The 26219-nt window shown below is 41.6% G+C and overlaps 1 protein-coding gene across 1 annotated transcript in view; it reads left to right on the forward strand.

Annotated features, from left to right (window-relative positions):
- Window positions 1–26219, forward strand: part of enpp2 (ectonucleotide pyrophosphatase/phosphodiesterase 2) — a gene marked incomplete at its 5' end in the record, with an annotated part of 223128 nt that overhangs the window by 146516 nt on the left and 50393 nt on the right. Inside the window, 2 exons of the mRNA XM_080038824.1 lie at window positions 14937–15062; window positions 15289–15320. Of these exons, the coding sequence (XP_079894950.1) occupies window positions 14937–15062; window positions 15289–15320 (158 nt within the window). The remainder of the gene's footprint in view (window positions 1–14936; window positions 15063–15288; window positions 15321–26219) is intronic.

The raw sequence follows: 26219 nt of genomic DNA on the forward strand, positions 1-26219 counted from the left end.
TTTTGATTGATAGGCTAATCATGATAGGCCTAGGTTAATTCATTTATTTTAAATGAATATTTGATAAATTAAAGAAAATGTTTCATGATCCAGATTATTCCAGAAAGTAATACTAGACAGGATATACCTGTCTATATTAGGTCTTCGTGTTTATTGTATTTTATTTTCATATCTATGTGTTTTTCTTCAATAGTTTATATGGCTTGTGTCTCCAAATTATTCCATAAAATTGTTTTAGGCAGGACATATGACAGCTGTTTACAGAGCAAAAAAAATAAAATCAGATTTAGCTTCTCAAAGTGCACCAGTTTGATGCATTTAACTTTAAAAAGGTAAAGGTTTTCTTCCGCAGGGGCATGCCCCAAGACCCCACTAGAAGGTCCATTCTCCCCCAGCAGTCTCAAAAAATCCTGAGGGAAACACAAAATGTACAAACGTACCGAATGTGAAGGCATAACCCTATGCCCTGATTTGTAGCGGGCTGTCAAAAGAGGCTCATCCATAATACAGTTATTTTTGGTCAATTTCTACAACAAATTTGGTACGCACGCTGCGCGCATACTCTTTATCAGCTTTTACCACCGGGCCTAAAAACAATTCTAGGGGAAACACTGTGAGGTGGTTATGGATTTGCAGTTATTGATGGAAATGAAGTGGAATCTGTCGGGAAGGTATGATCTGAACCAGGAAAGTGCGGAGCCGGTGATGCCAATGGATGATTCCAGGCGATTGAGGAGTATGGTGTGGTTGATGGTGTCAAAGGCGGCGCTGAGGTCAAGGAGGAGGAGAATGGTGAGTGAGCCAGAGTCAGATGCAAGCAGGAGGTCATTTGTTACTTCGAGTAGAGCTGTTTCTGTGCTGTGATGAGTTCTGAAGCCGGATTGAAATGTTTCATACAGTTGTTTTGAGTAGAGATGGTGTTTGAGCTGGATGGCGACAGAACGTTCAAGTAATTTGGAGAGAAATGGGAGGTTTGATATAGGCCGGAAGTTGTCAGGGTTTTCAGGGTCCAGGCTGGGCTTTTTGGGGATGGGTGTGATGGCAGCAAGCTTGAGAGAAGGGGGTACCGTACCAGAGGTGAGGGAGGAGTTTAAAATGTCAGTGATGAGCGGTGTGAGATTAGGGAGACAGGCTTTGACAAGGACAGAGGGGATGGGATCCAGGGGGCAGGAGGAGAGTTTGATGCCAGTTAGCATTTTGGTGAAGTCAGATGGTGTTATGGGTGAGAAAGAGGAAAAACCTTGGTCTGCAGGTAGGGGGTCTGAGAGTTCCGGGTCAGGGGGGGTGGGAGAGGAGGTGGTGAGCTGGCTGTGAATGTTTTCAATTTTTGAGTGGAAAAGTGATAAGAAATTATTGCATTTGTCTGGGGTGAAGGAGTGTGGGATATTGTCCATTGGTTTTAGGAATTTGTTGATGGTGGAAAACAGAGTGCGGGGGTTTGAGGAGCCGGAGTGGATGATCTTGGAGTAGAAGGTGGAGCAGGCTTGATTGAGTGCAGTTCGGTACAGAAGGGTGTGCTCTTTGTAGGCTTGGGTGTGTACAGTGAGTCCAGTTTTATTGCGAAGGCGTTCCAGTTGTCTGCGTTGTTTTTTGAGTTTGTGTAGTTCAGGAGTGTACCAGGGGGCAGAGTGAGTGAATTTGACCATTTTTGTTTTCATGGGGGCCAGCTGGTTGAGGCTGGTGGACAGAGTGTGGTTGTAGAGGTTGATGAGGTCCGTTTGAGTTGGGTTTTCAGGAAGGTTGGAGTCAGCTAGGGTGTTGGATATACATGTGGAGAGGGAGATAGGACAGATGGATTTGAGATTACGGAATGTGATAGAGCGTTGTGGTTTAGGTTGTGGAGTGGGAGTACTGATTTCTATAATTATAGCTAGGTGGTCGGAGATGTGTGAGTTTTTCTACGTTGATGCCGATGGAACAGACCAGGTCCAGAATGTGTCCATGGCTGTGGGTGGGGAAATTTACATGTTGGGTCAGGTTGAAGCAGTTGATTAAATCCAGAAAGTCGGTTGTAGCTTTGCAGTCCGGGGAGTCAATGTGAATATTAAAATCACCTAGGAGTAAAATGGATGAAGAGATGAGGGACAGTTGATTTCAATTGAGTTGTCTTAAATTATAAATGTTTTGACAAACAAGCGAAAACAGAAAAATTCAGGAAGGGGGCAAATACTTTTTCACAGCACTGTATATAAATATGCACATTGTATGTTCATTTTCACTATTTGTACTCATCCCGCCAAGGAAAGCGGCACCTCGGCAGGTCAGACTTTTATGGGGTCAGACCGGTATCAATATTAATGAATGCACAGAGAAGGATTCACACTTGTATTTTGTGATTTATATATAAATGACTCTCTTCTCACTAACACATTTCAATGCACACACAAATGAATACCGTCATATATAAATGTAAAATAAATCCATCTATAATAAAAAGTTTCACAAACACATTTCCGATCCACACACAAATGTGTCTTGTTTTAAATAAATGTAATATAAATCCATAAATATATTAATTTAAAAAAGATTTAGAATTTATCAAAAATGTGTTTGGATGTTGTTACATTTATATTAGGGCTGTCAAGCGATTAAAAAAATTAATCTAATTAATTACAGGCTTCGTGATTAATTAATCTAAATTAATCGCATACTTTTATGACACTTGTATGCCTGTTTATGAACAGCTGTATAGCCTACTACAGTTTTTTCTCTCTCACTCTCTCTCTCTCTCTCTCTCTCTCTCCGTCTCTCGTAACTTCTGTCTCCCCTCAGCCCCCAGTCAGGTTTACTAGCGCCAAATTTTCTAAAAAAAAACAAGCAGACTAAATGACGACTTTCCATCTCCCACAACTGAGCCGATTCATTCACCATCGTCGTACTCATAGGCAAAAATATTGACACACACACACACACACACACACACAAACGGAGCGGGTGTCTGTTTATGCGGAGACGAGACAGCTAGCAAACAAAATTGAGACACACGGACTAAATCAATAATGCACAGACACTGCGGAGAATAAAGTAAGATGTCTTCCTACCGTCATGCTTATAAACCGTCCATAGAGCCCTCGCCCCCTTTCCCCTGCTTCTCTCTTTACTTGTCTCCCTTCTACCCGTGCGGGCCGTGTAAGCAATTGGCTACAGGTGCAGCTGCGTAGCACTTTTGCACCGTGTCAAAGGGCATTATAGAAGTGCGATTCATTTGCGTTAATTTTTTTAATCGCGTTAATTTTTCTGTGATTAATTAATCGAAATTAACGCGTTAATTTGACAGCCCTAATTTATATACAAACTGTTTCATTTGAATTTACAAAATGCTTTTAATTTGTGAACTTCCTTGCATTCATGTGTGAATTGGTCAGTATTTGTGTGAGATTTATGAGACTCCCCTAACGTTGCTGGTTTCACAAATGCGTTTTTTTTCAACCAGGAACTAGCTATAGCCAATCGGATGTCTTCCTTGTTTTCAGCCAATCACATGAGCGCAGTCCCACAGACAAGGGTACGTTTATGCCCAGAGACACAGAACGGTACGGTAGATGGCAGGACTGAATGAGCTCAACCTCAATGCATTATTTTTAAAACTGCCGTGAAGTCAGATACTACAGCACACGCAGCTCACGCAGCACACGCAGCACACGCAGCACACGCAGCACACGCTCACCTGAGCAACAGCACAGGCTTCACCATCCCCACCAGGCCAGGCTGGGCCAAGGCTCTACCATCTACACGGGATATCACCAACCCTGCACTGAACGCAGCAGCTCCATACAGCAAGCTAGCACCAGCTACCACTATGCTACAAACGTGTGAATGCAATCTTACCTTAGGTCGACTGAAGGAGAGGATCTCTGGTCTGCAAGCTGAACTCAGGGGTAAAAACGACATCATCATGGAGCTATCCTCTGTTGCTTCCACTCAAATGAAGCACCTTGTCGCCCTAAGATCCTCTGGCTGCGGCTCCCTCTGCATGGCAGGCGATGATCCTACTCTCCCGTGGCCCGGCTCCGCCATTGTGGGATCCTCTTCTCCTGTCACTGTGCCCGGGCCCGTGTTAGCCATACCCAACGATCAGTGGAGTCTACTTGGTGCAAAACCTAAGCTGGCAGCGACTGTCAACAAAGGGGATGGACAATTCCCGCTGAGCTCGACCCCTGTTAAACCGATAAATTGGTTAACAGCCCGCAAGGGTAAACATTGTGGTCGTCCGCGGACTCCCCCAACACCGCAGCGCCTGGAGCTTGGCAACAGATTCGAAGTTATGAGCCTACAGGAGTTTCCATCAATGGCAAATGGCTCTAGCTCTCCTCCCCGGTTCCAGCCACGTCCAGTTGGCCACGGTTCACCTGTGGACAGGGATACCACCACTGCCCTGGCACGCGCCACCACGTCCTACCCCTCCGCTGTTCCGATACCCGCCGCCTCCTCTTCCTCCGCTGTCACTTCGCTGCCCGCCGCCGCTTCCTACGCCGCCGCTGTCTCCTCTCCACCTGTGGCCGGTGTTTCCCAGACGTCTCGTCGTTCCAACACGGGAGAGAACCGACGCAGGATGCTGCAGGATGCCATCATCAGACGATCAGAAGGATCCACCAGACGCCCGGCTCAACCTACGCAACTTTGCCGCTCTGGACCGCGGGCATCAACACTGCAGGCTAATGATCCAGCCCGGCCTTCACCTGGTTGCTCTGCAGCGCAGCAGGGCCGAGCAGCGGAGCTCCAGTGCCTCCTCATTGGCTCATCCATGGTCCGACAAGTTCTCCTGCCGAGGGCGGAGACCTTCTGCTATCCCGGTGCCCAGGTATCCCACATCAACTCAGTGCTACCACACATTATCCACAGTAATCCCGCTGCATCTATGGTCGTGACACATATCGGCTCAAATGACCTTAAGTCAGAAAAGTCAGAAAGTCTTAAAACTGATTTTAAAGCCCTAATCGATTCCGTCTTGACCGCTGGGAAACAATGTATCGTCTCTGGTCCCATGCCTTCCCCTCGATTTGGTGACATCAAATTCAGCCGCGCACGCCAACTTCATGTTTGGCTCAAACAGTATTGTCTCTCCATGGGCATTCCCTTTGTCGACAATTTTAACGTTTTCTGGAACAGACCGTCTTTCTTTGCCAGCGATGGTTTGCATTTAAACAAACAAGGGAAACATCTTCTGGCCAGCAATATGCTCTTAACAATAAAATCGGTTCCTAGCGTCACTCCTCTTGCAAACTCTGTCCAGCATGATTGACTATCTCCACACCTGGTCAGTCAAGAGGTAGTTAGCTCACGTGACACAGCCTCCATGACCACTAGTCCCCATGCTTCTAGCGCCCCCTCCAGGCCTGGAACATCCATTACTATAAAAACTCACCCAATCCCTGTATGTCAGTCTGTCAGATCATCATTAATCCCTCCTCATAGATTTTACAGGTCACGCCACAGACCACTTGGGATTACAAGTAACTTGAAAAATGTACCTATTATGTGTAATAGGTCAATTGTGTTGGACCACCCCGCTGTTGATAACCTGGACATGAGCATATCAAAGCTAAACTCACCAAACATCCTCAAAACAAGAAAGGGTTTGGGTTTTCTTCACTTAAACATAAGAAGTTTGCTTCAGCACAATAAACTAGACCATGTTAACATCTTAGTATCTCAGGCTGACCCAGATGTCTTGGTTCTGACTGAATCATGGTTGAAGAGCAGTACACATGACTCTATGGTGGCAATAAATGATTATAGTTTATTCAGAATAGACAGGACCACACGGGGTGGGGGAGTGGCTGTCTATGTTAAATCACATTATTCTGTATCATTACTACATGCTGTCTCTGTTCGAAGCTGCTTTGAATTTATTGCTTTGGAATTGTCTTTATCATCCAATGATTGTTTTGTTGTAATTGGTGTGTACAGGCCCCCTTCAGCAGTAAATAGCTCCTTGAGTGAGCTAGCACATTTAATCTCTCCATATGTAAATAGAGAGGTCATTATGATGGGTGATTTTAACATTGACTGGCTTTCTGGTGCCTCTGAACCTTTTAAAGAAATATGTAGCAACCTAAATCTTACACAAATAATAACTGAGCCCACAAGACCAAATCTAAAAAACCCAGCAAAATCAACTTTGATCGATTTAATATTATCAAATCAAAGCAATAAAATAGTTTCTGCTGGTGTCTTTGAGCTTGGAATCAGTGATCACTGCCCGGTGGCCTGTATCAGAAGTATTCATCTTAAAAAATCTCAACCCAAAATCATCATTAAGCGTAATTTTAAAGGTTTTAACGAGCAAGCATTTTTAAATGAACTCTATCAAAGTGACATTCATCTCACAAGTGAAATATCTGATGTTGAATTGGCCTTAGAATTTTTCACCAATACTTTCTCCTCCATTTTGAACAAGCATGCACCCCTTAAAAAGCACAGAGTAAAAAATAGATCAAACCCCTGGTTCACAAATGAATTGTCCGATATATTTGCAGAGAGAAATAAAGCATGGTCCCTAGCTAGACGCTCTGGTGAAAACTCCAAGTGGACTGCTTTCAGACAAATCAGAAATAGGTGCATATCCATGGTTAGGAAAGCTAAATCAGACTACTACCTCGAACTAATTTCAAACTGCTACTCCAACCCTGCACTATTTTGGAAGGCTGTGAATTATAACAAAAACAATTCTAGCACTGTTCCCAGTCAGTTAAAAATAAATGATCATATTTTAAATGATCAGAAAGAAATTGGTTTAGCTTTCAATAAACACTTTATAGCTGCTGGTAAACTCTTTCACAATGGAGTATCTACGCCTTCTACGCCTACCACCACGAGAAATAAAAATAGCATACCACCTGTCTCTAAAACTCCTCTTTTCAGCCTTGTTCAAGTCCCAACAAGTATTGTTGTAGATGCGCTTCTTGCCATCAACCCCAGGAAGTACATGGGAGAGGACAATTTGGACCCATTTTCAATAAATCTCTCTGCACTTATCATATCAAAACAAATAACCCATATTTTTAATCTTTCCATCTCTTCTGGTATTGTTCCTAAAGTCTGGAAAAAAGCTCACGTCATTCCATTACATAAAGGGGGTGACAAAAGTGATCTTAACAATTACAGGCCAATTTCCAAACTCCCATGCCTGGCAAAAATTCTAGAATCAGTCATTAATACTCAGTTGAAATCCTTTTTATCCAGTGCTTCCATTTTGAGTCCATTTCAATCTGGTTTCAGGGCAGGCCACAGTACTATATCTGCTGTCACTTTGGTCTTAGACAACATTGTTACAGCTATCGATAAAAAAATGCACTGTGCAGCACTTTTTGTTGATCTGTCAAAAGCTTTTGATACTTTAGATCACCATTTGCTTTTAGAGAGGCTGCATGAAATTGGTTTTGATTATTCTACATGTAGCTGGTTTAGGGACTATCTCTCTGATAGACAGCAGTCAGTTAAGCTGGGAAGCTACCAAACTGAGTTTTTAACAGTTACAAATGGTGTTCCGCAGGGCTCAATTTTAGGTCCAGTCCTATTCACAATTTACATCAATAACATTGTTTCATCACTACAAAACTGCCATGCCCATTTGTATGCTGACGACACTGTACTGTATTGCATTTCTGATTCAGTGCAACAATCTGTTCAGAACCTACAGAGCTCTTTTAACACCCTGCAGAACTGTCTAGTGGATCTCAGGCTTGTCCTTAATATAGAAAAAACAAAATATATGTGCTTTTCCAGAGCAAGAATTACACATTTTAATGATCTTATTATTCACACAAATAATGGATCTCATATTGAAAGAGTCACTGAATATAAATATCTTGGCATCTGGATAGATGAAAAACTCTCTTTTACATTTCACATAAAAAATCTTGTCTGTCGTCTGCGACAAAAGATTGGCTATTTTTATAGGAATAAAGCCACCTTCCCGTTGTTCAGTAGGAAAAGGATTATTGAGGCAGTTTTTATGTCTGTCCTTGATTACGGTGATGTGGTTTATCGGCATGCATCTCGTTCATGCCTTAAACTCCTAGACTCTGTATTTCACTCTGCTTTGAGATTCATTACAGGAGATGCTTATGATACACACCATTGTGTTTTATATGAAAAGGTTGGGTGGTCCTCCCTTATGGAGAGACGTGATGCACATTGGCATATTTTTATATATAAAGCTCTGACTGGAAAGCTACCACTATATTTGACAGAAATGCTGCTTATTTCAGATGGGCTTTATCAAACCCGCTCAACTGACATGCTCATGTTATATGTCCCCTATGCCCGGTCTGAGCTTGGTAAAACCGCTTTTAGCCATAGTGCCCCTGACTCCTGGAACAGCCTACAACATACAATTAAAATAAATACACTCATAACTGTTAACCAATTTAAAATTATTATTTTGAATCAGCCCCTCTACACTTGTAACTGTTTTAATTAGGCTATTATGTCTCTCATTCAATTGATCTGAATGTTTTAAATTGTTGTTGTCTGTGTGTGTGTGTGTGTGTGTGTAAACTTGTTATGTATTCTCATTGTATATTGTGTATATGTACAAACTCGACGTCATTGTAAAAGAGGGTCACCCCTCAATTGATCTTTCGAGGTTAAATAAAGGAAATGAAATGAAATGAAGTTGTTTTGCTGCAGTGGACCACGTTTTTGGTGAATCATAAACAAGTCACCAACAATTCCAGCATTTCCAGCGTACATTTCTTCAAAGAAGAGTTTAGTAACTTTGGCTAGAAGGCTGCTGGCAGCTATGGCTATGTCTAGCCATAGCTGCCAAGTCTCACTCTTTGGCCGTGAGACACATGCAAATCAACCAGTTCACACTCTCACACGCCACACCTCAAATTTCTCACGCGGAGGAATTAATCCCCAAAATAACGTTTGTTTTGCGGGACTTTTATTTTCAAATTCTTATTTTGGAAAGCTAACAGACATGAGTGCCGTGACTTCCTCTTTCTGAACGCGCATTAACGTTATGCTTTGATGTGCACTGTGCATTCGAATCGGGAGGCGAGCCCCCTCCCTGCACCTTCTCGTCCGAGGTGTGTGTTGATAGCGTGCCAAGTTACTGCTGATAAGAATTGTGTCCCCGCCGGCCGGTGTGCGCGCATGCATCAAGAATATACCCTTCATTTTCACTCAAGTAAATTCAGAAGATCTTTGGATCGTTTTGTATATTGTTTTTGGTAATTTAGTTTGAAAATTAGGTTTGCATCCGCCAATAAAAATGTTTTTATTCTTCTGTGAACTGTAACCTATGTATTGCACATTTATAGCACTTTTCATAACACAAATCAAGGTAGCCTAGAGGAGGGACCAACCCAGATGTTTTATTTTAGTAGTTTGCATTGGTGTTGAACTGTTCCCTAATTTTTCTCTTCTTTGAATAAAGCCTAATGCTGCTAGTAAAATACCACCAGCCACTCAACCCTCAATAGTAGACATGATATAGAATAATTACCTTTATTACAGTTTAACCAAATGTTTTAACAATAGGCTACAGGAGATATTTGAAAGCACTAGCCTACACATGCATTGTAGGCTATTCAATTAAATTTGTCAGCGAAACCGTGAATGTTCTCTTTTACTTTACATAGAAATGAATGCAGAAAAGGCACACATTGCTTCATAAAAATTCACCAGAATGCAGGAAATTAAGTGTTTAATGCTCAAAATGTTCTGGGGGGGACCCCAAGACCCCCCCTTATAATGTGTCCACACACAATGTTGAATTAGAACCTGTCCTAACTTTGCAATTCAAGAATTCTAATAATAATTATATTATACCCTAACAGAATATCTCTGTATTACAGCATTACAGACAGCCTACGCCAGAGTGAATGCTAGTGTTGAGGGCTAATGCGACATTGAGCCTGAACCTCTCATCTCTACCCGGGCCGGGACCCTGGAGGACAGACGATGTGACCTACACATGCAGTAGTTAAAGAACCATGGAGAAGAAAAGGAGGTCTGATGAATAATCTACTCATGCTAATGTAGTTAAAGATATCCTGAACTGCATAGAACTCTCTGAGATGAGAGGTTTAGGCTCAATATCGCATTAGCCCTCAACACTAGCATTCACTCTGGCGTAGGCTGTCTGTAATGCTGTAATACAGAGATATTCTGTTAGGGTATAATATAATTCTTAATTCAGTGGCCATATTTTGTGTGATTGTCATCAAGGTAGCTAGCATAACATGATCGGCAATCAGCACGGGGTCGGTGAAGTCTGAAGTAAAGAAAGGCAGCTCCAGCAGGCATCAGCTAGACATAGCCGCTCTGCAAAGCCAGCAGCCTTCTAGCCAAAGTTACTAAACTCTTCTTTGGAGAAATGGACGCTGGAAATGCTGGAATTGTTGGTGACTCGTTTATGATTCACCAAAAACGTGGTCCACTGCAGCAAAACAACTTCACGGCAGTTTTAAAAATAATGCATTGAGGTTGAGCTCATTCAGTCCTGCCATCTACCGTACCGTTCTGTGTCTCTGGGCATAAACGTACCCTTGTCTGTGGGACTGCGCTCATGTGATTGGCTGAAAACAAGGAAGACATCCTATAGCTAGTTCCTGGTTGAAAAAAAACGCATTTGTGAAACCAGCAACGTTAGGGGAGTCTCATAAATCTCACACAAATACAGACCAATTCACACATGAATGCAAGGAAGTTCACAAATTAAAAGCATTTTGTAAATTCAAATGTAACAGTTTGTAGGGGAGAGTGGCCTAAGTTGTGCATTTTGGAAGTTGTGCCACCCCTTGTTTCTAGAAAACCGTGGAAGAAATTGGAAATGTGACCACATATTTAAGAAGAGCCATCCATTTGTCTCATCCTGTAAAGAAGGGAGACACAAGGAATAAGATATAAGCACATTTAAGCTCAAAAAACTGTGTTTTGCCTTTCAAAGTAAAATTTCCATGATCAAGGTTTTTTGATTATTGTGTCTGAACAATTATAGACAAGTTTGAAAACATTTGACACATGTTTTAGTGCTTTGGTATGCTACATTTTGAGTCTATACAGTTAGCACAATGTCAGCCCTAAATTGCTGAATCTTGCTTATTTTCCAAATTTCTGGGATTGGGGTGATTTGTGCCAAAGGGCCTGGGTGAGTTATAAGTAAGTAACTAAGTAAAATGTATTTATAAAAGCACATTTATGACAGTTTGCACTGTCCAAAGTGCTGTACATAGTGCATTCAGTAGGTAAACAATGAAGGTAAAATAACAATAACCAAAATAAAAGACGTAAAGCCCATACATCCACATAAACACAGATAGTAGTGCAGAGGTAAGATAGTTAATGGGGAGGAAACACCAGGGTGTACATATGGGTTTTGAACCTTGATTTAAAGGCAGAAATGTAGGGGAATCACATTTTGTCAGGTGGCAGTTGGTTCCACAAGCACGGAGCAACTAGTGCAAAGTACATTTCTGAGAGTTGTGCCAGTGGCATGGCTGTACACGCTGGTCACCAAAAGAAAGTGATTGTCTACAGTAGCTCAGAAGAGAGTGACATCTCAATTCCACTTAACGACACCACTGATGAGAGTTCAGATGGCCAGAAAGATGATGATGGTGACTTTGTCATTGTGAGCTTTGCAGGTAAAACCATTAGATCTGCTAGGCCTTGTTTAAGAAAATTGTCCTTCAATCTTTGTCAACTATTTACTTTATTTACTTTAAATACACCTTAAATAAGTGATTGTCTAATGGATTTGTCTTGCATTACAGTTTATGAGATATATATATCAATGGCACAATTCACCCCATGGTATTCTCTCCAACCGCACAACTTACACCACACCGGGGACAAGTTGTGCATCAAGACAACTTTTTTTCCGAAAGCTTTATTTCTTCAACAGTTTATTCCAGATCCAAAGTTTTTATTGCCAGGGATGCACAACACCCTGAAATATATGTACATATTTGAGTTGGAGACTTTACTGTCAAGGCCTTACTTTAAAGTCACTTTAAGTGAAAAGTTGCACAACTTAGGCCACTCTCCCCTATATAAATGTAACAACATCCAAACAAATTTTTGATGAAAATTCTAAATCTTTTTTAAATTAATATATTTATGGATTTACACATTTGTGTGTGGATCGGAAATGTATTTGTGAAACTTTTTATTATAGATGGATTTATTTATATATGACGGTATTCATTTGTGTGTGCATATATATAAATCACAAAATACAAGTGTGAATCCTTCTCTGTGCATTCATTAATATTGATACCGGTCTGACCCCATAGACTTTTGCCCTTTTAGGCGGCTGCATATATGAAAAAAAAACACTTAACCCTAAAACAATTCTAACAAGTTTTCCCTGCTGTTTTTTGTAGTATTAGGTGTCCTTAATAACATACTAAAAGTTTACCAAAATTTGACCACTAGAAAAGGTGTAATTTTCAAGATGGCGTCCAAGATGGGCAGGAAGAGGTAAGGTAATACACAATGCATCCTCTATAGACAGGGTTGTACGCTTATTTTTTTATTATTAGGTGGTAGCACTGGTGCTAGCAAGCAAACAAATTCAGTAGCACAAAAATTCATTTGGTAGCACACAAAGTATGATCAAAAATTTGCATAACCTTAACCCTTGCATTTCACTGTAATTACCTTTGAGCCTGTCATCTTGGTCTCCTTTGAGATTCTCAATTAATATTATATCCTAGTGTGTGCAGTAATAATTGTAGAAGAATGAATAGGGGTGCACTGATAGCAATTTAGACAAAAGAATCTAACCTGCCAATTGCAATTTTTTTCTGATTCAGAATTATTTTTCCCCCTAAAAATATTAAAATTATATCTATATCTATATATGTTTTGTATATACATATAATTATTGTATTAATAATAACAAACATTTTTAGAAAATGTCCTTCTGTTAATTAAAACCAAACTTTTAAACATTAAACATAGCCTATTAAATAAATAAGTATACATTTTGGTACAATTTAGGATAAATTAAATAGGTTGTTGTGAATGTGTTGGAAGTTGTTCTTCAGTGGCTTATTTCAAACTTTGTTTTTAGACTACTGTTGACTTATCTCTGCAGCTGAATGAGTTGCCTTTCTAGCTAGAGCACTGCAGGGCTGTGAAGCGCTAACTTCCTGTTCTTACCGGCTTCAAAATAAAAGTCAACTCACGTTTGGCTAGTAACAGGCTTTTAACGTGAAGGCACACAGGAAATGTTCTGTTTGCACACGCGCTAACTTAACTGCGGTAATCTCCTTCCGGTTATTACCGTTGGTGAAGTTTTTATACGGTAGAATCGCTGCACAAGCACAGATCCCGAGGACACATATCTTTCACCAGCCAAAGTGAAGGGTGGACTCAATAACTTACTTGCCTAAGACTACATTTCCCCCCATTTGGAGTGTTAATGTAGAGCCCTCTAAGCAGTGTTGTGCATCTCTCCTCTGTGTTTCAAAGACAGCCTCTCCTCATTATCAACTAGCACTAGTGCGAATGGACTTGTATTCATCATCGCACGTGATGAATTTCAGTAGCAAATGCGATCAAAACTGTCGCACTGTACAGCCCTGTCTATAGATGTTTTTGAGTATAAAAGTGGAATTTTACTAAACCCAACAAACTAAATTCACAATTATCAGCAATTCAGAAGATGGTGGAAGATAATATTTACCTTTTTATATTGCTTTTGGCTAAAGGGCCATCGCCAATTTTTCCTATGGAACCAGTGGCGGCCATTTTTTTTTTAGAGATATTTTTGGGGCATTTTTATGCTTTATTTGATAGTGCAGAGACAGAGGTGAAATGGGGCAGAGAGGGGAGTGACATGCAGAGAACGACCGCGGGTGGGAATCGAACCTGGGTCTGCTGCTGGGCCCGGCCCGGGAGGGGGACGCCTTACCAACTGAGCTAAAGGCGCCCCCATGGCGGCCATTTTTAACAGTCGTTATTATACATGTAGCTTAGTTTCTATACCACCTAGGATCTTGATTCTGGTGACTAATCCTACATTTTCAAGGATGAGGAAGACAGTGGCGCCATTTAAATCATGCTGGAAACTACTTAAGTACATATACCTGTCATTCAGGTAACAAAATTAAGGCAAAACCATTGAATATTAGCGGAATTTTACATATTTTCCAGAACCAGGCAAGGTAAGTTGCCAGCAGTAACTTTTACTCACATAAAGTTTTATGTAACACCCCAAATACATTTGCATGAACATCAATTGAAAAAAAAAAAAAATCGACCTAATCCTACTTTTACAGGAATGAGAAATGCAGAGGTGCTATTGACAACATGCTACTAACTACATACAAACATAAATATGGCATTCAGGCAATTCAATAACTATTTATGTAATTCTCGAATTGGTTTCACAAAAGTCTGACATCACCACTCAAAATTAAAATATGATCTCTTTAAAAAAAATCCTTTTCCCACAATGTTTATGTAGGCCTAAATGCATGTACGCAGTTACTGTATATATTTGATGAGAGTTAAACTTCCACTGGTCTGAACCCCTGAGAGAAATCGTTTGGAAGCAATATTTACAGGATTTAACTCTCTGGATTGTAGATTGTACACACAGGCTTAATTGGCGATACAACTTTAACAGACTGTCCCTGTGGACTGAAGATGTTTTTTCTTGTCAACTTGGTTCTCCAGCGTAGTCTGCCTGGACTAGTGTCCAAAAATAGTGTTTCATTGATTGGCAGAGGGCCGCGTCCTGTTTGGTGATGGAAAAAGACTGACTTATGACAGCTCTGATGACCACCTTACATCAAACCATTGAGATGACGGGCGTGTATATATTATATTCAGACATTCAATATTGACGCAGCTTAGGTAGAAGTACTTTGTGCAAGAGTATTGTTTCAGAGGCACAGGGTCTATTCACTTGGTTACATGTTTCAACAGCAGTTACACATTCTGCCACTCGCCCTCCTGTGTGTTTTCAGGGATGGAGGAGGCCCACTGTGATCGCACCGAGTTCCTCAGTAACTACATGACCAACGTTGATGACATCATCCTCATACCTGGGTCTTTAGGCAGAATACGCTCCAGATACCCCAACAACCCGAAATGTTAGTGGGAGCAAGAGACCAAGAGAAAAGCCCACAGTCTTGATTTTTGCTGAGATAATCCATGATATATTCCATCCTCATTCCACCCCAGAGTGGCTGCTAGTGTCTGAGCCATGTAGCCATTCTAAGACTTAACCTTGTCTTATCTAATCATTTTCTAAGAATAAACTTTAAAATATAAAAAACAGCCATTTTCACTGCTCTGACCAGTGTTTTCTTTTTTCAGATGACCCCAAGGTTATTGTTGCAAACCTAACAGTAAGTGTAAGCTTGCATGAAAAATATAAGAACATTTATGAAGTTTGAACTTAAAAAAAATAAAATGTAAATGTAAAATTTTCTAAAATGTATTAACCCTCTGAACCCGGAGCCCGCAGTATTGCGTTCTATGGCATTCTGTCAGTGATTTCGTTATGTTTTAATAAATTATTTAACATTATTAAATCGCAGCAATGTGGTTTAAATATCACCGGAAAGCTGAGATTCTCCCCTTTCCGGGACATATTCTCGCGTTATTCTACGTGACTCACAGCCAGAGATATGTTGTTGAGAGGCGCGAAAATGTATCAACCCTTTCCCTTGCGCTACTGGCTGAGCCGCTTGTCAATCAACATTTTGCGAAAACGTCATCGGCCCTTTCCCTTGCGTGATTGGTAGAGCTGCTTGCTGTCATATTTTGTGAAAAACCATCCAATCAACTTAGTGTAATCACTAAGGACCTCCCCATTACTTGTCAAACATACACAATCACTGAACAAAGGACTCCTATCATGCTCCTAATTTCGATTTCACCATGGCGCGGATGTTCGACAGCTGAGGCCCGCGACGAGATTCAGAGGAAGACGCCAATTCCGACATTGAGGGCTTTGACGAAGAGGAATATGAAGATGACATGGATCCATTTGAAGACGGGTAAGAGCATTTATTTGACAAAAACGTCTGTTTTTGTAATGGAAGCTAAGTGTGAACATGTAAACTAGCTTGAATGTTGCGTCAGTGACATGACCGATTTTTTTTTTGGAACTGACGTGACAGAGCTGTATACTCTTGTCGCCAGCCTTCTGTTGTTTGAAAACAAGTAATAGTTTTCAAAAGGTAGAGGTCTGTGCATTATTGATTTAGTGGGTGCAACAATGTAGGCTAGGTTCAAAACAGTACAATCTCCCCCGTGTGTCTCAATTTTGTTTGCTAGCTGTCTCGCATAAATGGACACCAGGGGTGTGTGTGTGTGTGTCAATATTTTGACACACACACAGCGGTGTCTGTTGTGGGAGATGGAAAGCCGTCATTTAGTCTGGCTGAGGGGAGGAGATAGAAGTTACGAGAGAGAGAGAGAAACAAACAAACTGTAGTAGGCTATACAGCTGTTTATAAACGGGTATAATAATTTATTTTAGAAATTGCAAATGAAGCTCTGTGTGTAAATGTAAGATAGCTTGAATTTTGCATTTCTTGACATTACAGGGACTGATTTCTCTATTGATAGCACTACTTTTGTTTACTTTTGTTTGAAAATAATAGTAATAGGTGTGTATTCTGTGTAAAAGTATTTCCCTTTACAATTTACAAATAGTACAGAATGGAAATGTTTTTGCATCGACTTTTATTACACTGTTGTTTGCAAATACAAGTTGTGAAGTTTGAATATTTTTGTTATGAGATAATGAGACTGATTTCTGTGAATCTGTGGCAGCACCAGGTCCAGGAGAAGAGGAGAACCACCCGCAAAGAGGTCCCGTGTCCCAACTCCACCAGCACCCCCTACGCAGCAGCGGGCTTGGAAGACTGAGGAAGACCAGGACACCGCTCCTCCTGTCTCCAGGTTTCAACCTGCACGCACCCCTGGCCCACAGCTAGGCACGCACTTCTACACGCCAATTGAGCTCTTCAAATTGTATTTCACTGCACACACTGTACACACACTCTGTAGCAACACAAACAAACAGGCTGCCAAAAAAATTGCCATGGGTAAAAAGTTTAAATGGACTGATTTGACAGTTGAGGAGTTTTACAAGTACATTGGACTCCTCTTTTTTTAGATTTTAACATTTACACAGGGAAAAGTGACATCCCCTCCGGACACGGCCTCTCTTACGATGCTGTAATGTCAGTTTTTGTTTTTGTAAACCACATTTAGTCCCGTTTTTATTAGTCAACAATAAAGCATTATATATTTGATTATAGTCTTCGTCACATGACCACCATTTACGTTGCGTCTCGTCTCGTTTCTGTCACGTGATAAATGTTCGTTGACGACGATATTTTGTCATACATTTCATTGACAAAAACAACACTAGTATCAAGTCATTATTCAGTCTCATTTTGCTTAATTCCTCATATGTGGTCAAAGTAGAGTAAGAGACTATTTGTATTTCGGCAAATTTGATTTTAGTCATGTTTTTTGCACTTCCCAACTTTTTTGGGGAAAATTACAGTGCATTATAGAAGCTAATGCTTTGTAAATGGGGATAATGCTTTCGCTCAGCAGGATAGTCTTTTTGTTTTCATGCCTGTTCACTTTTCTTGGCTCATTTGTTGTCTGTCTGTTCTCTTCCAGTTTTCCCTGGTGGAGACGAGACGGTGTGGATCAGGTCCTTCCTCTGGCAGCATCTGAAGTTCTCCTGCATCCACACTATTCATATTTTATTTTAGTATTAGCATGTTAACATTAGTCAATTATTGTATTCCTTCGCTAAGCTAATGTTTTGGAGAGGCAATTTCAAGAGCCAAAACAATTTGTCCTGGTGAATAAAGGTATTATTTCACATAAGTTTCCACATTTTTCAAAAATCTGACTTCAAATTGCAGCATTTGTGTCAAAATATTTTTGTTCACATTGGTCTAGGACAAAAGTGAAACTCCCTAATGTAGGGCTGAGCGTGTTCTGAACATTTTGATATGAATCACCTGGGTATTATGTTATCTACTTGCCCTCTAAAATGGTAATTTATAAAAAGCATGTAAAATCGAGAAAATGCCCTTAGATCTCAACCCAAAAAACGTTTGGACAAAAAGATCATTTTAGTCATGTTTTTTGCTCTTCCCAACCTTTTTATGGAAAAATTCTAGTACATTTTAGAAGCTAATGTTTTGGAGAAGCAATTTCAAGAGCCAAAATAATTCAATCAGATGAATAAAGGTATTATTTCACACAAATTTTTAAATTTTTCAAAAATCGGACTTCAAATTTCAACATTTATGTCAAAATATATTTTGTTTTACATTGGACTAGGGCAAAATTGAACCTTCCTAACTGAGAGCTGAGAGTGTTCTGAACATTTTGATATGAATCAGCTGGGTATTATGTTATCTACTTGCCCTCTAAAATGGTAATTTATAAAAGCATGTAAAATCGAGAACCAAAAAACGTTTGGACAAAAAGATAATTTTAGTCATGTTTATTGCTCTTCCCAACCTTTTTATGGAAACATTCTAGTACATTTTAGAAGCTAATGTTTTGGAGAAGCAATTTCAAGAGCCAAAATAATTCAATCAGATGAATAAAGGTATTATTTCACACAAATTTCGAAATTTTTCAAAAATCGGACTTCAAATTTCAACATTTATGTCAAAATATTTTTTTTTTACATTGGACTAGGGCAAAATTGAACCTTCCTAACTGAGAGCTGAGAGTGTTCTGAACATTTTAATATGAATCAGCTGGGTATTATGGTATCTACTTGCCCTCTAAAATGGTAATTTATAAAAGCATGTAAAATCAAGAAAATACCCTCAGGGCTCAGAGGGTTAAAGGGAAGATTCGCCGCTTTTCATGTGAATGCTATATCAGGGCCGAGTATATTAGTAGTCAAATTAAAAACACCCCCAACAAATTGATCCGTATTGGCAGAGAACACAATTATTTCGGATTTAAACTGATGACGCGGTGCTGACGCAGCCATTTTTACAGTTCCTACAGGCCCCAGGATGCATTGCGCGGGGGCTACGCTCTGCAGCCCGCCCAGATTCCGAGCTGCTTGCGTTACCATGGTTACATACACAGCACCCGTGTAAACTGAACAGTAATAGCGCGCTTCGTATTATTTCACTGTTTGACAACTACCACAAAGAAAACATGCCCTTCTGTAATGTGCCTGGATGCGCCAACTTTAGGAAACAGAAAAGAAGCAGGAGTTATGGTAAACTGAAGATACTACCTGTTGCCTATTATAAAAGGTCCACACCGACGTGATGCATAGCCCCAACCCCAGGAAAAAGAATAATAAAGGTAAGCTAACGTGAGCTAAATTGCATAGTAGCCTACTGTAGTGTTTCCCCTACATTGATATTGTGCTGCCCACACCGCTGTTGAATATTGTGTCCCGGTGTAAGGCTGATTGATGGGGCAAGTGATCAGGAATTAGCCTACCGGTTGTAGCTGTGGCCAAGTTACCTTAGCCGCTAAGGTAACTTAGCTACAGCTAGAAGTGAACTCGTGAGGGGAACAGTATAGGCCCCTCTGTGTAACCTTGAGGAAGATAGTTGCATTTGCAAGACTGTTTGTGTGTGACTGTGTGTTTGTTTTCCATGTGCATGGTGATCAGCGATGTTGTTAAAATGATCAGCTTTTCAAAACCATAAACAATTGCTATGCTGATGGTAATGACTAGGTGATTAGCACTGATGTCCCTAGCCTTGTGTCGTCTTGGCTCTTCCTATACAAATGCATAGCCACACCCTGGCATATGATTGGCTGCTAATTTAAACATGATGTCTTCTTAGACAAAAGACTACTGTTGTGTTAGTGCACTAACTGACTGACCTATCTATGGTCACATATTGGTATGTCTGTTTTATATACACTCAACAAAAATATAAACGCAACACTTTTGTTTTTGCTCCCATTTTTCATGAGATGCACTTAAAGATCTAAAATTCATTCCAGATGCACAATATTACCATTTCTCTCAAACATTGTTCACAAATCTGTCTAAATGTGTGATAGTGAGCACTTCTGCTTTGCTGAGATAATCCATCCCACCTCACAGGTGTGCCACATCAAGATGCTGATCTGACATCATGATTAGTGCACAGGTGTGCCTTAGACTGTCCACAATAAAAGGCCACTCTGAAATGTGCATTTTTTTGCTTTATTGGGAGTCTGGGGACTCAGAACCAGTCAGTATCTGGTGTGACCACCATTTGCCTCATGCAGTGCAACACATCTTCTTCGCATAGAGTTTATTAGATTGTCAATTGTGGCCTGTGGAATGTTGCTCCACTCCTCTTCAATGGCTGTGCGAAGTTGCTGGATATTAGTGGGAAGTGGTGCACGCTGTCGTATACGCCGGTCAAGCACATCCCAAACATGCTCAATGGGTGACATGTCCGGTGAGTATGCTGGCCATGCAAGAACTGGGACATTTTCAGCTTCCAAGAATTGTGTACAGATCCTTGCAACATGGGGCCGTGCATTATCTTGCTGAAACGTGAGGTGATGTTCATGGATGTATGGCACAACAATGGGCCTCAGGATCTCATCACGGTATCTCTGTGCATTCAAAATGCCATCAATAAAATGCACCTGTGTTCTTCGTCCATAACAGATGCCTGCCCATACCAAAACCCCACCACCACGGGCCACTCGATCCACAACATTGACATCAGCAAAGCGCTCACCCACACGACGCCACACACGCTGTCTGCCATCTGCCCTGAACAATGTAAACCGAGATTCATCCGTGAAGAGAACACCTCTCCAACGTGCCAGACGCCATCGAATGTGAGCATTTGCCCACTCAAGTCTGTTACGGCGACGAGCTGGAGTCAGGTCAAGACCCTGATGAGGACGACGAGCATGCAGTTGAGCTTCCCTGAGACGGTTTCTGACAGTTTGTGCAGAAATTGTTTGGTTATGCAAACCAATTGTTTCAGCAGCTGTCTCAGTGGCTGGTCTCAGACAATCTTGGAGGTGAACCTGCAGGATGTGGAGGTCCTGGGCTGGTGTGGTTACACGTGGTCTGCGGTTGTGAGGCCGGTTGGATGTACTGCCATATTCTCTGAAACGCCTTTGGAGACGGCTTATGGTGGAGAAATGAACATTCAATGCACGAGCAACAGATCTGGTTGACATTCCTGCTGTCAGCATGCCAATTGCACGCTCCCTCAATGCTTGTGGCATCTGTGGCATTTTGCTGTGAGACAAAACTGCACATTTCAGGGTGGCCTTTTATTGTGGACAGTCTAAGGCACACCTGTGCACTAATCATGATGTCAGATCAGCATCTTGATGTGGCACACCTGTGAGGTGGGATGAATTATCTCAGCAAAGCAGAAGTGCTCACTATCACACATTTAGACAGATTTGTGAACAATGTTTGAGAGAAATGGTAATATTGTGTATCTGGAATGAATTTTAGATCTTTAAGTCCATCTCATGAAAAATGGGAGCAAAAACAAAAGTGTTGCGTTTATATTTTTGTTGAGTGTATTTATTGCAACACTATCTTACAGTATAACACATTGATTTTTCTTTTGTCATCTCGTCATTGCTGGCCTTGTGATACAATCATAATTTGTCATTTCAGGTGAGGTCCAAAGGAAGATGGTGTATTGTCCGAGGACCACGCAATCGGTTGTGAAGACTGTTTACATCCCACACGCACCACTTCAGAGCATCCCTCTGTCAAACTCGTCATCACACGAAGAAGAGACCCTACCGCTGCCTGCAAAGTGCTGACATCATCCCTACAGCTCCCTCAGCCTGCCCTCCCTCACAACATGTCCAAAACCAACTAAAGAAGCGGCTGCAAAACATCACTCAATATTTCAACATTAACTTGACAAAGGAAGCATTATGCTCCAATTGTTTTTCCCAACACACTGGAAACTCAAAGCTTTTGAAAATGTTATTTTTCTGTTTTACATTTGTATATGTACATACTTTACAGTTGTGTGTAGAATAATGCACATCGTTTTACTTGCTTGTTATATTAAACTCTATATATGCCTTATAAAGTGTTTGATTCTCTGAAAGTATTTTACTTTTAGTTGATAAGTCAAACCTATTTATTAAAATGGTTACCTATGCTATGACAAAAAACAATCATGGTTATACAAATTTATTTTTATTTGTAAATACAGTCAAGGAGAATTAACACATTTTCACATGATTAAATCTCAATCAGTGTCCATAGTTAGCAGCAGTATTTACAGGTCAAAATATTTGATCATAGCTCATCCGTAGCTTCTACGTAGCGTCTTCTTCAGCCTGTCCTCTGTAGTGACCATTTGGAGATGGATATTTGGCTCTGATGCGCTGTATGATACAAGCAGGTACGATGATGTGGTCCCCTTGCCAAGTCTCTCCCCTTTGGAGCACCTAATCAATAAAGAACCGACGTGTGAAAAGTTGATTATGTCTAAAGAAAGTAAAACAAAACAAGTGGTTATTCTCCACAAAGCTATAATGTAACAATAGCAGCCAATGTAAGACTGGTCATTTTATTTGACCTGTTGTAAAGGGTTCTTTTGACATGCTACAAAGTGCAACATCAGTATAATGGCTCAGACAACACAATGTGACAAAGATAACGTTATTATAATATAACTTATTTTCCAAGTTATTATTGGGATATTGAAAATGCCTTTCGGTTTCTAGTGGGTCCCCTCCAGCTGTTTTGTCTTACAAGGCTAAGGCTAACCAAGGCTAAAACAGCTGCAGCCTCGGCCTCTCTGCATGCTGAATTTCTTCGCTGAATTTCTTCAGCAGTGTAGGCTTCTCTGGCCCAACTAAATACCCTGCTGGTTGAGGACTTCCGGGTTAGCATGTGAAGGAGAAGGACGTGCAGGATGGGGGCTCCCAAGCGTTCATTATTATTTGACATATTTTAGCACCACACACTACTTAAAATAATTATTTTTTGCTTGGTTATTGCGACCACTGACTGTTTGGCGTTGATGGCAGGCAGAAAGAGAAAGGGCAGAATTCGCCGGAAAAAGAGGCAGCCACGATGTCGCAATGTCATGGCGGAGTCGACTCCCTGCCGCCTGATCTCGACAAGCTCCGCGCTGTGCTGCTATCCGACCTAACAGGAACCCTTACTACAACCATGAAAATAGTAGTGATTGAAGCTTTGAGGCCCATTTCCGCTGCCTTAGATGCCGTCAAGTCGACCACCGACTCGCTCAACCTGAAGATAACCGCCATGGAGACAGCCCTGTCTGACCACAGGGACCGGATCGCTGCCCTCGAGGAGACTTGTGCTCGTTTGCAGTCTGAAAAATACACAGCTGATGGCTAAGACCGAATTCTTTACGGGGCTATATTTCCTAATATTTGTGACTGTCAATTTTAGTGAAAATAAAAACACATTCAGAATAAAGAAATATTCAGAATAATCTGGCGGGACAGGTATTATTTCTGGAGACAATTAAGGCGTTATTCGGCAGCTGAGCCCGACCGAGGCGGGGGGAAGAGCCTCTGGGGAGGGAGGTTGGAAGGGGCAAACAAGCCATTCATTGCACTCTGCGTTCTAAAACTTATTCAGTCTTTGGGGACTCCTTGCAACGGCATCAGCCACGGCGCAACTGTCAGTCTACACTGCTGCAACTTTCCCCTGCAACGTTCTAAAACAGTTTCGTCTCGCCGCAAATTTTTGGTGTAGACGGGCCTTAAAGGAGAACATAGAGAAATGGAGAGCATTGCCGATCTCCCTTATTGGCCGTGTGAACGCAGTAAAGATGGTCTCCCTGCCGAGATTCCTGTATCTATTTCAGAATGTGCCAATTTATATTCCTAAATCTTACTTTAAGTCAATTGATTATATTATAATGCCTTTCATTCGGGGATATAAAGCACATAGGATTTCAAAAGCCCACCTTCAGAAATCCAGGGAGCATGGCGGACTGGGGTTACCGTGTTTTTTACATTATTACTGGGCTGCCAATGCTAGCTAGAGTCATGGTGTATTCGCAATTTACATATGAAAAAGACACTAGAACTGATCTGCCCCCTGGTTGGCTATTGAAAAAAGCTTGGCCCCAAAAACTTCTCTTACTGCCCTCCTTTTCTCTTCTCCCAGACCACTTTATCCTGTCCAACGGTCAGAGAAGTTGGAACCAAATTAGGAAGGCCTGTGAACTACCGAGCACGACCATACATGCCCCAATCTGGCATAATCATGCCGTCCCCCCATCGTTCACAGATTCAGCATTCAGAGATTGGAGCCGGAAGGTAATCGTAACAGTTGAGGACCTTTATATAAATGGTCACTTTGCTTCATTTGATCAGCTAGTATCAAAGTTTTCACTGTCGGAAGCCCAATTCTTCAGGTATCGGCAGTTGAGGAATTATGCCAGACAGAATATACCATCCTTTGAGTCCCTGCCCGCAGATGATTCATTGTCCAAAACTTTGCTGGGCTCACCAGAAGCTAAAAACCTGATATCATCTTTTGTGGGAATATTTTTAGACCGGCAGGACAAGTCTACTTTAAAAATAAAGCAAGCCTGGGAAAAAGACTTAAACATTGGAATAGCTGACGATGTCTGAGGGAGCGCTAAAAAGCATAAAATACTGCTCTATAAACTCGAGGCTTCAGTTAATTCAATTTAAGGTCACACTAATGCCTCGTTTCCACCGAGTAGAGCGGGTCGGATCGGAGCGGTTCGGTCCGGGTAGTTTGGCTTTTCATTTGGCAAAAGTTGGGTAGGGTACGGTTTAAGCGCACCTAACCGCTCTGAGCCGCTCCAAATCTCAGTACTCCTCCGTAGGGGTACTAGCCGCCTGAAAGGCTGCCTAAAAGGCGGAGCTACACACTGCCGTCATTTGATTGGTCGAAAGAATCATTTCCGCCATGTGTAGTCATCTCGGCAAGAGTGAAGATAGTCTTGTGTTTTGGCGAAAATGTGAGCACAGCTCTGTTTATTGTGTGGTGTTTTTCCTCGTCAATAAATTAATCAGTTGGTTACACTGTGTCCCATAGTCACGTAGCTGCCGCAGCCAGCACTGTTCGCTCACTGTCTCTATGAGTTGCCCCGAGCCGTCTCTGTGTGTTTACGCCATAGATAGTAGTAAATACACGCTCACAACAACACGGGGGGAATAAATAAAGAAGCGGCTGGTTTGAATCATTTCCGCCCTTTGTAGTCACCTCGGCTAGAGTGAAGAGAGTTTTGGCGAAAATGTGAGCGCGGCACTGTTTATTGTGTGGTGTTTTTCCTCGTCATTAAATGAATCAGTTGGCTACACTGTGTCCCACTGCTACGATGTCACGTAGCTGCCGCAGCCAGCGCTGTTTGCTCACTGTCTCTATCAGTTGCACCGAGCCGTCTCTGTGCTCACAACACGGGGTGAATAAATAGGAAGCAGCTGGTTTGACCAAGCAAAAACAAGAGACCGCTGGCTTGACCACAGTTGTTCCACAGCCCGATAGTTTGACCCACATTCTGGCGGCAGCTATCGCAGTCCAGCCTAAACCCCGCCCTACCAGTAAGGGTAGGGTCATAAACCCCACCCTACCAGTAAGGGTAGGGTCGGCGGTGGAAACAACACAGAGATTCTTAAAAGTGAGCTGTCCCGCTCTGAGCCGCTCCGATCCGACCCGCTCTACTCGGTGGAAACGAGGCATTAGGTGTAAGATTGCAGAGGGTACACTTGCTCACCACTTTTGGGAATGTCCAAATCTTTATAACTATTGGTGTCTTGTATTTCAATGGTATTCTAATGTTTTAAATGTTTCTGTAACTCTGTTTGGACATTCTGCAGCCTTGGAAACACTGGACCATAATGCTCGCACAATCATAGTTTATGGCATGGTAATTGCTAAGAGATGTATTCTGAAGCTGTGGAAATCTGACTTGGCCCCTCAGTTTGACACTTGGCTGAGGGAACTGGTGGACATTTTGCATGTGGAGAGGATGAGATATGAGCTGTCCGGCAACTCGCACAGATTCCTCGCCGTCTGGGGCCCAGTGCTTCAATACATTGGGGACTGAAATGTCTACCCCTTTGGTGCCACTTGCCCTGTCGGGTGCCCCTCCTGGGCCCTGTAATGAAGATACTATTGTAGTTGACGTGTGAGGTTTTCCCAGTTTTGTTTTTGCTTTGTTTTGTTTTTTGTGTATTTGTAGCTTATTTCATCTCTTGTCTGTTTATGTGAGGGAGGGGGGTGGGGGTTGTGTATGTATTTTATGTGTCTACTTATTCTGTTTTTT

This window comes from Ammodytes marinus (assembly GCF_949987685.1).
Source record: "Ammodytes marinus genome assembly, chromosome: 13".
Classification (NCBI taxonomy): Eukaryota; Metazoa; Chordata; class Actinopteri; order Uranoscopiformes; family Ammodytidae; genus Ammodytes; species Ammodytes marinus.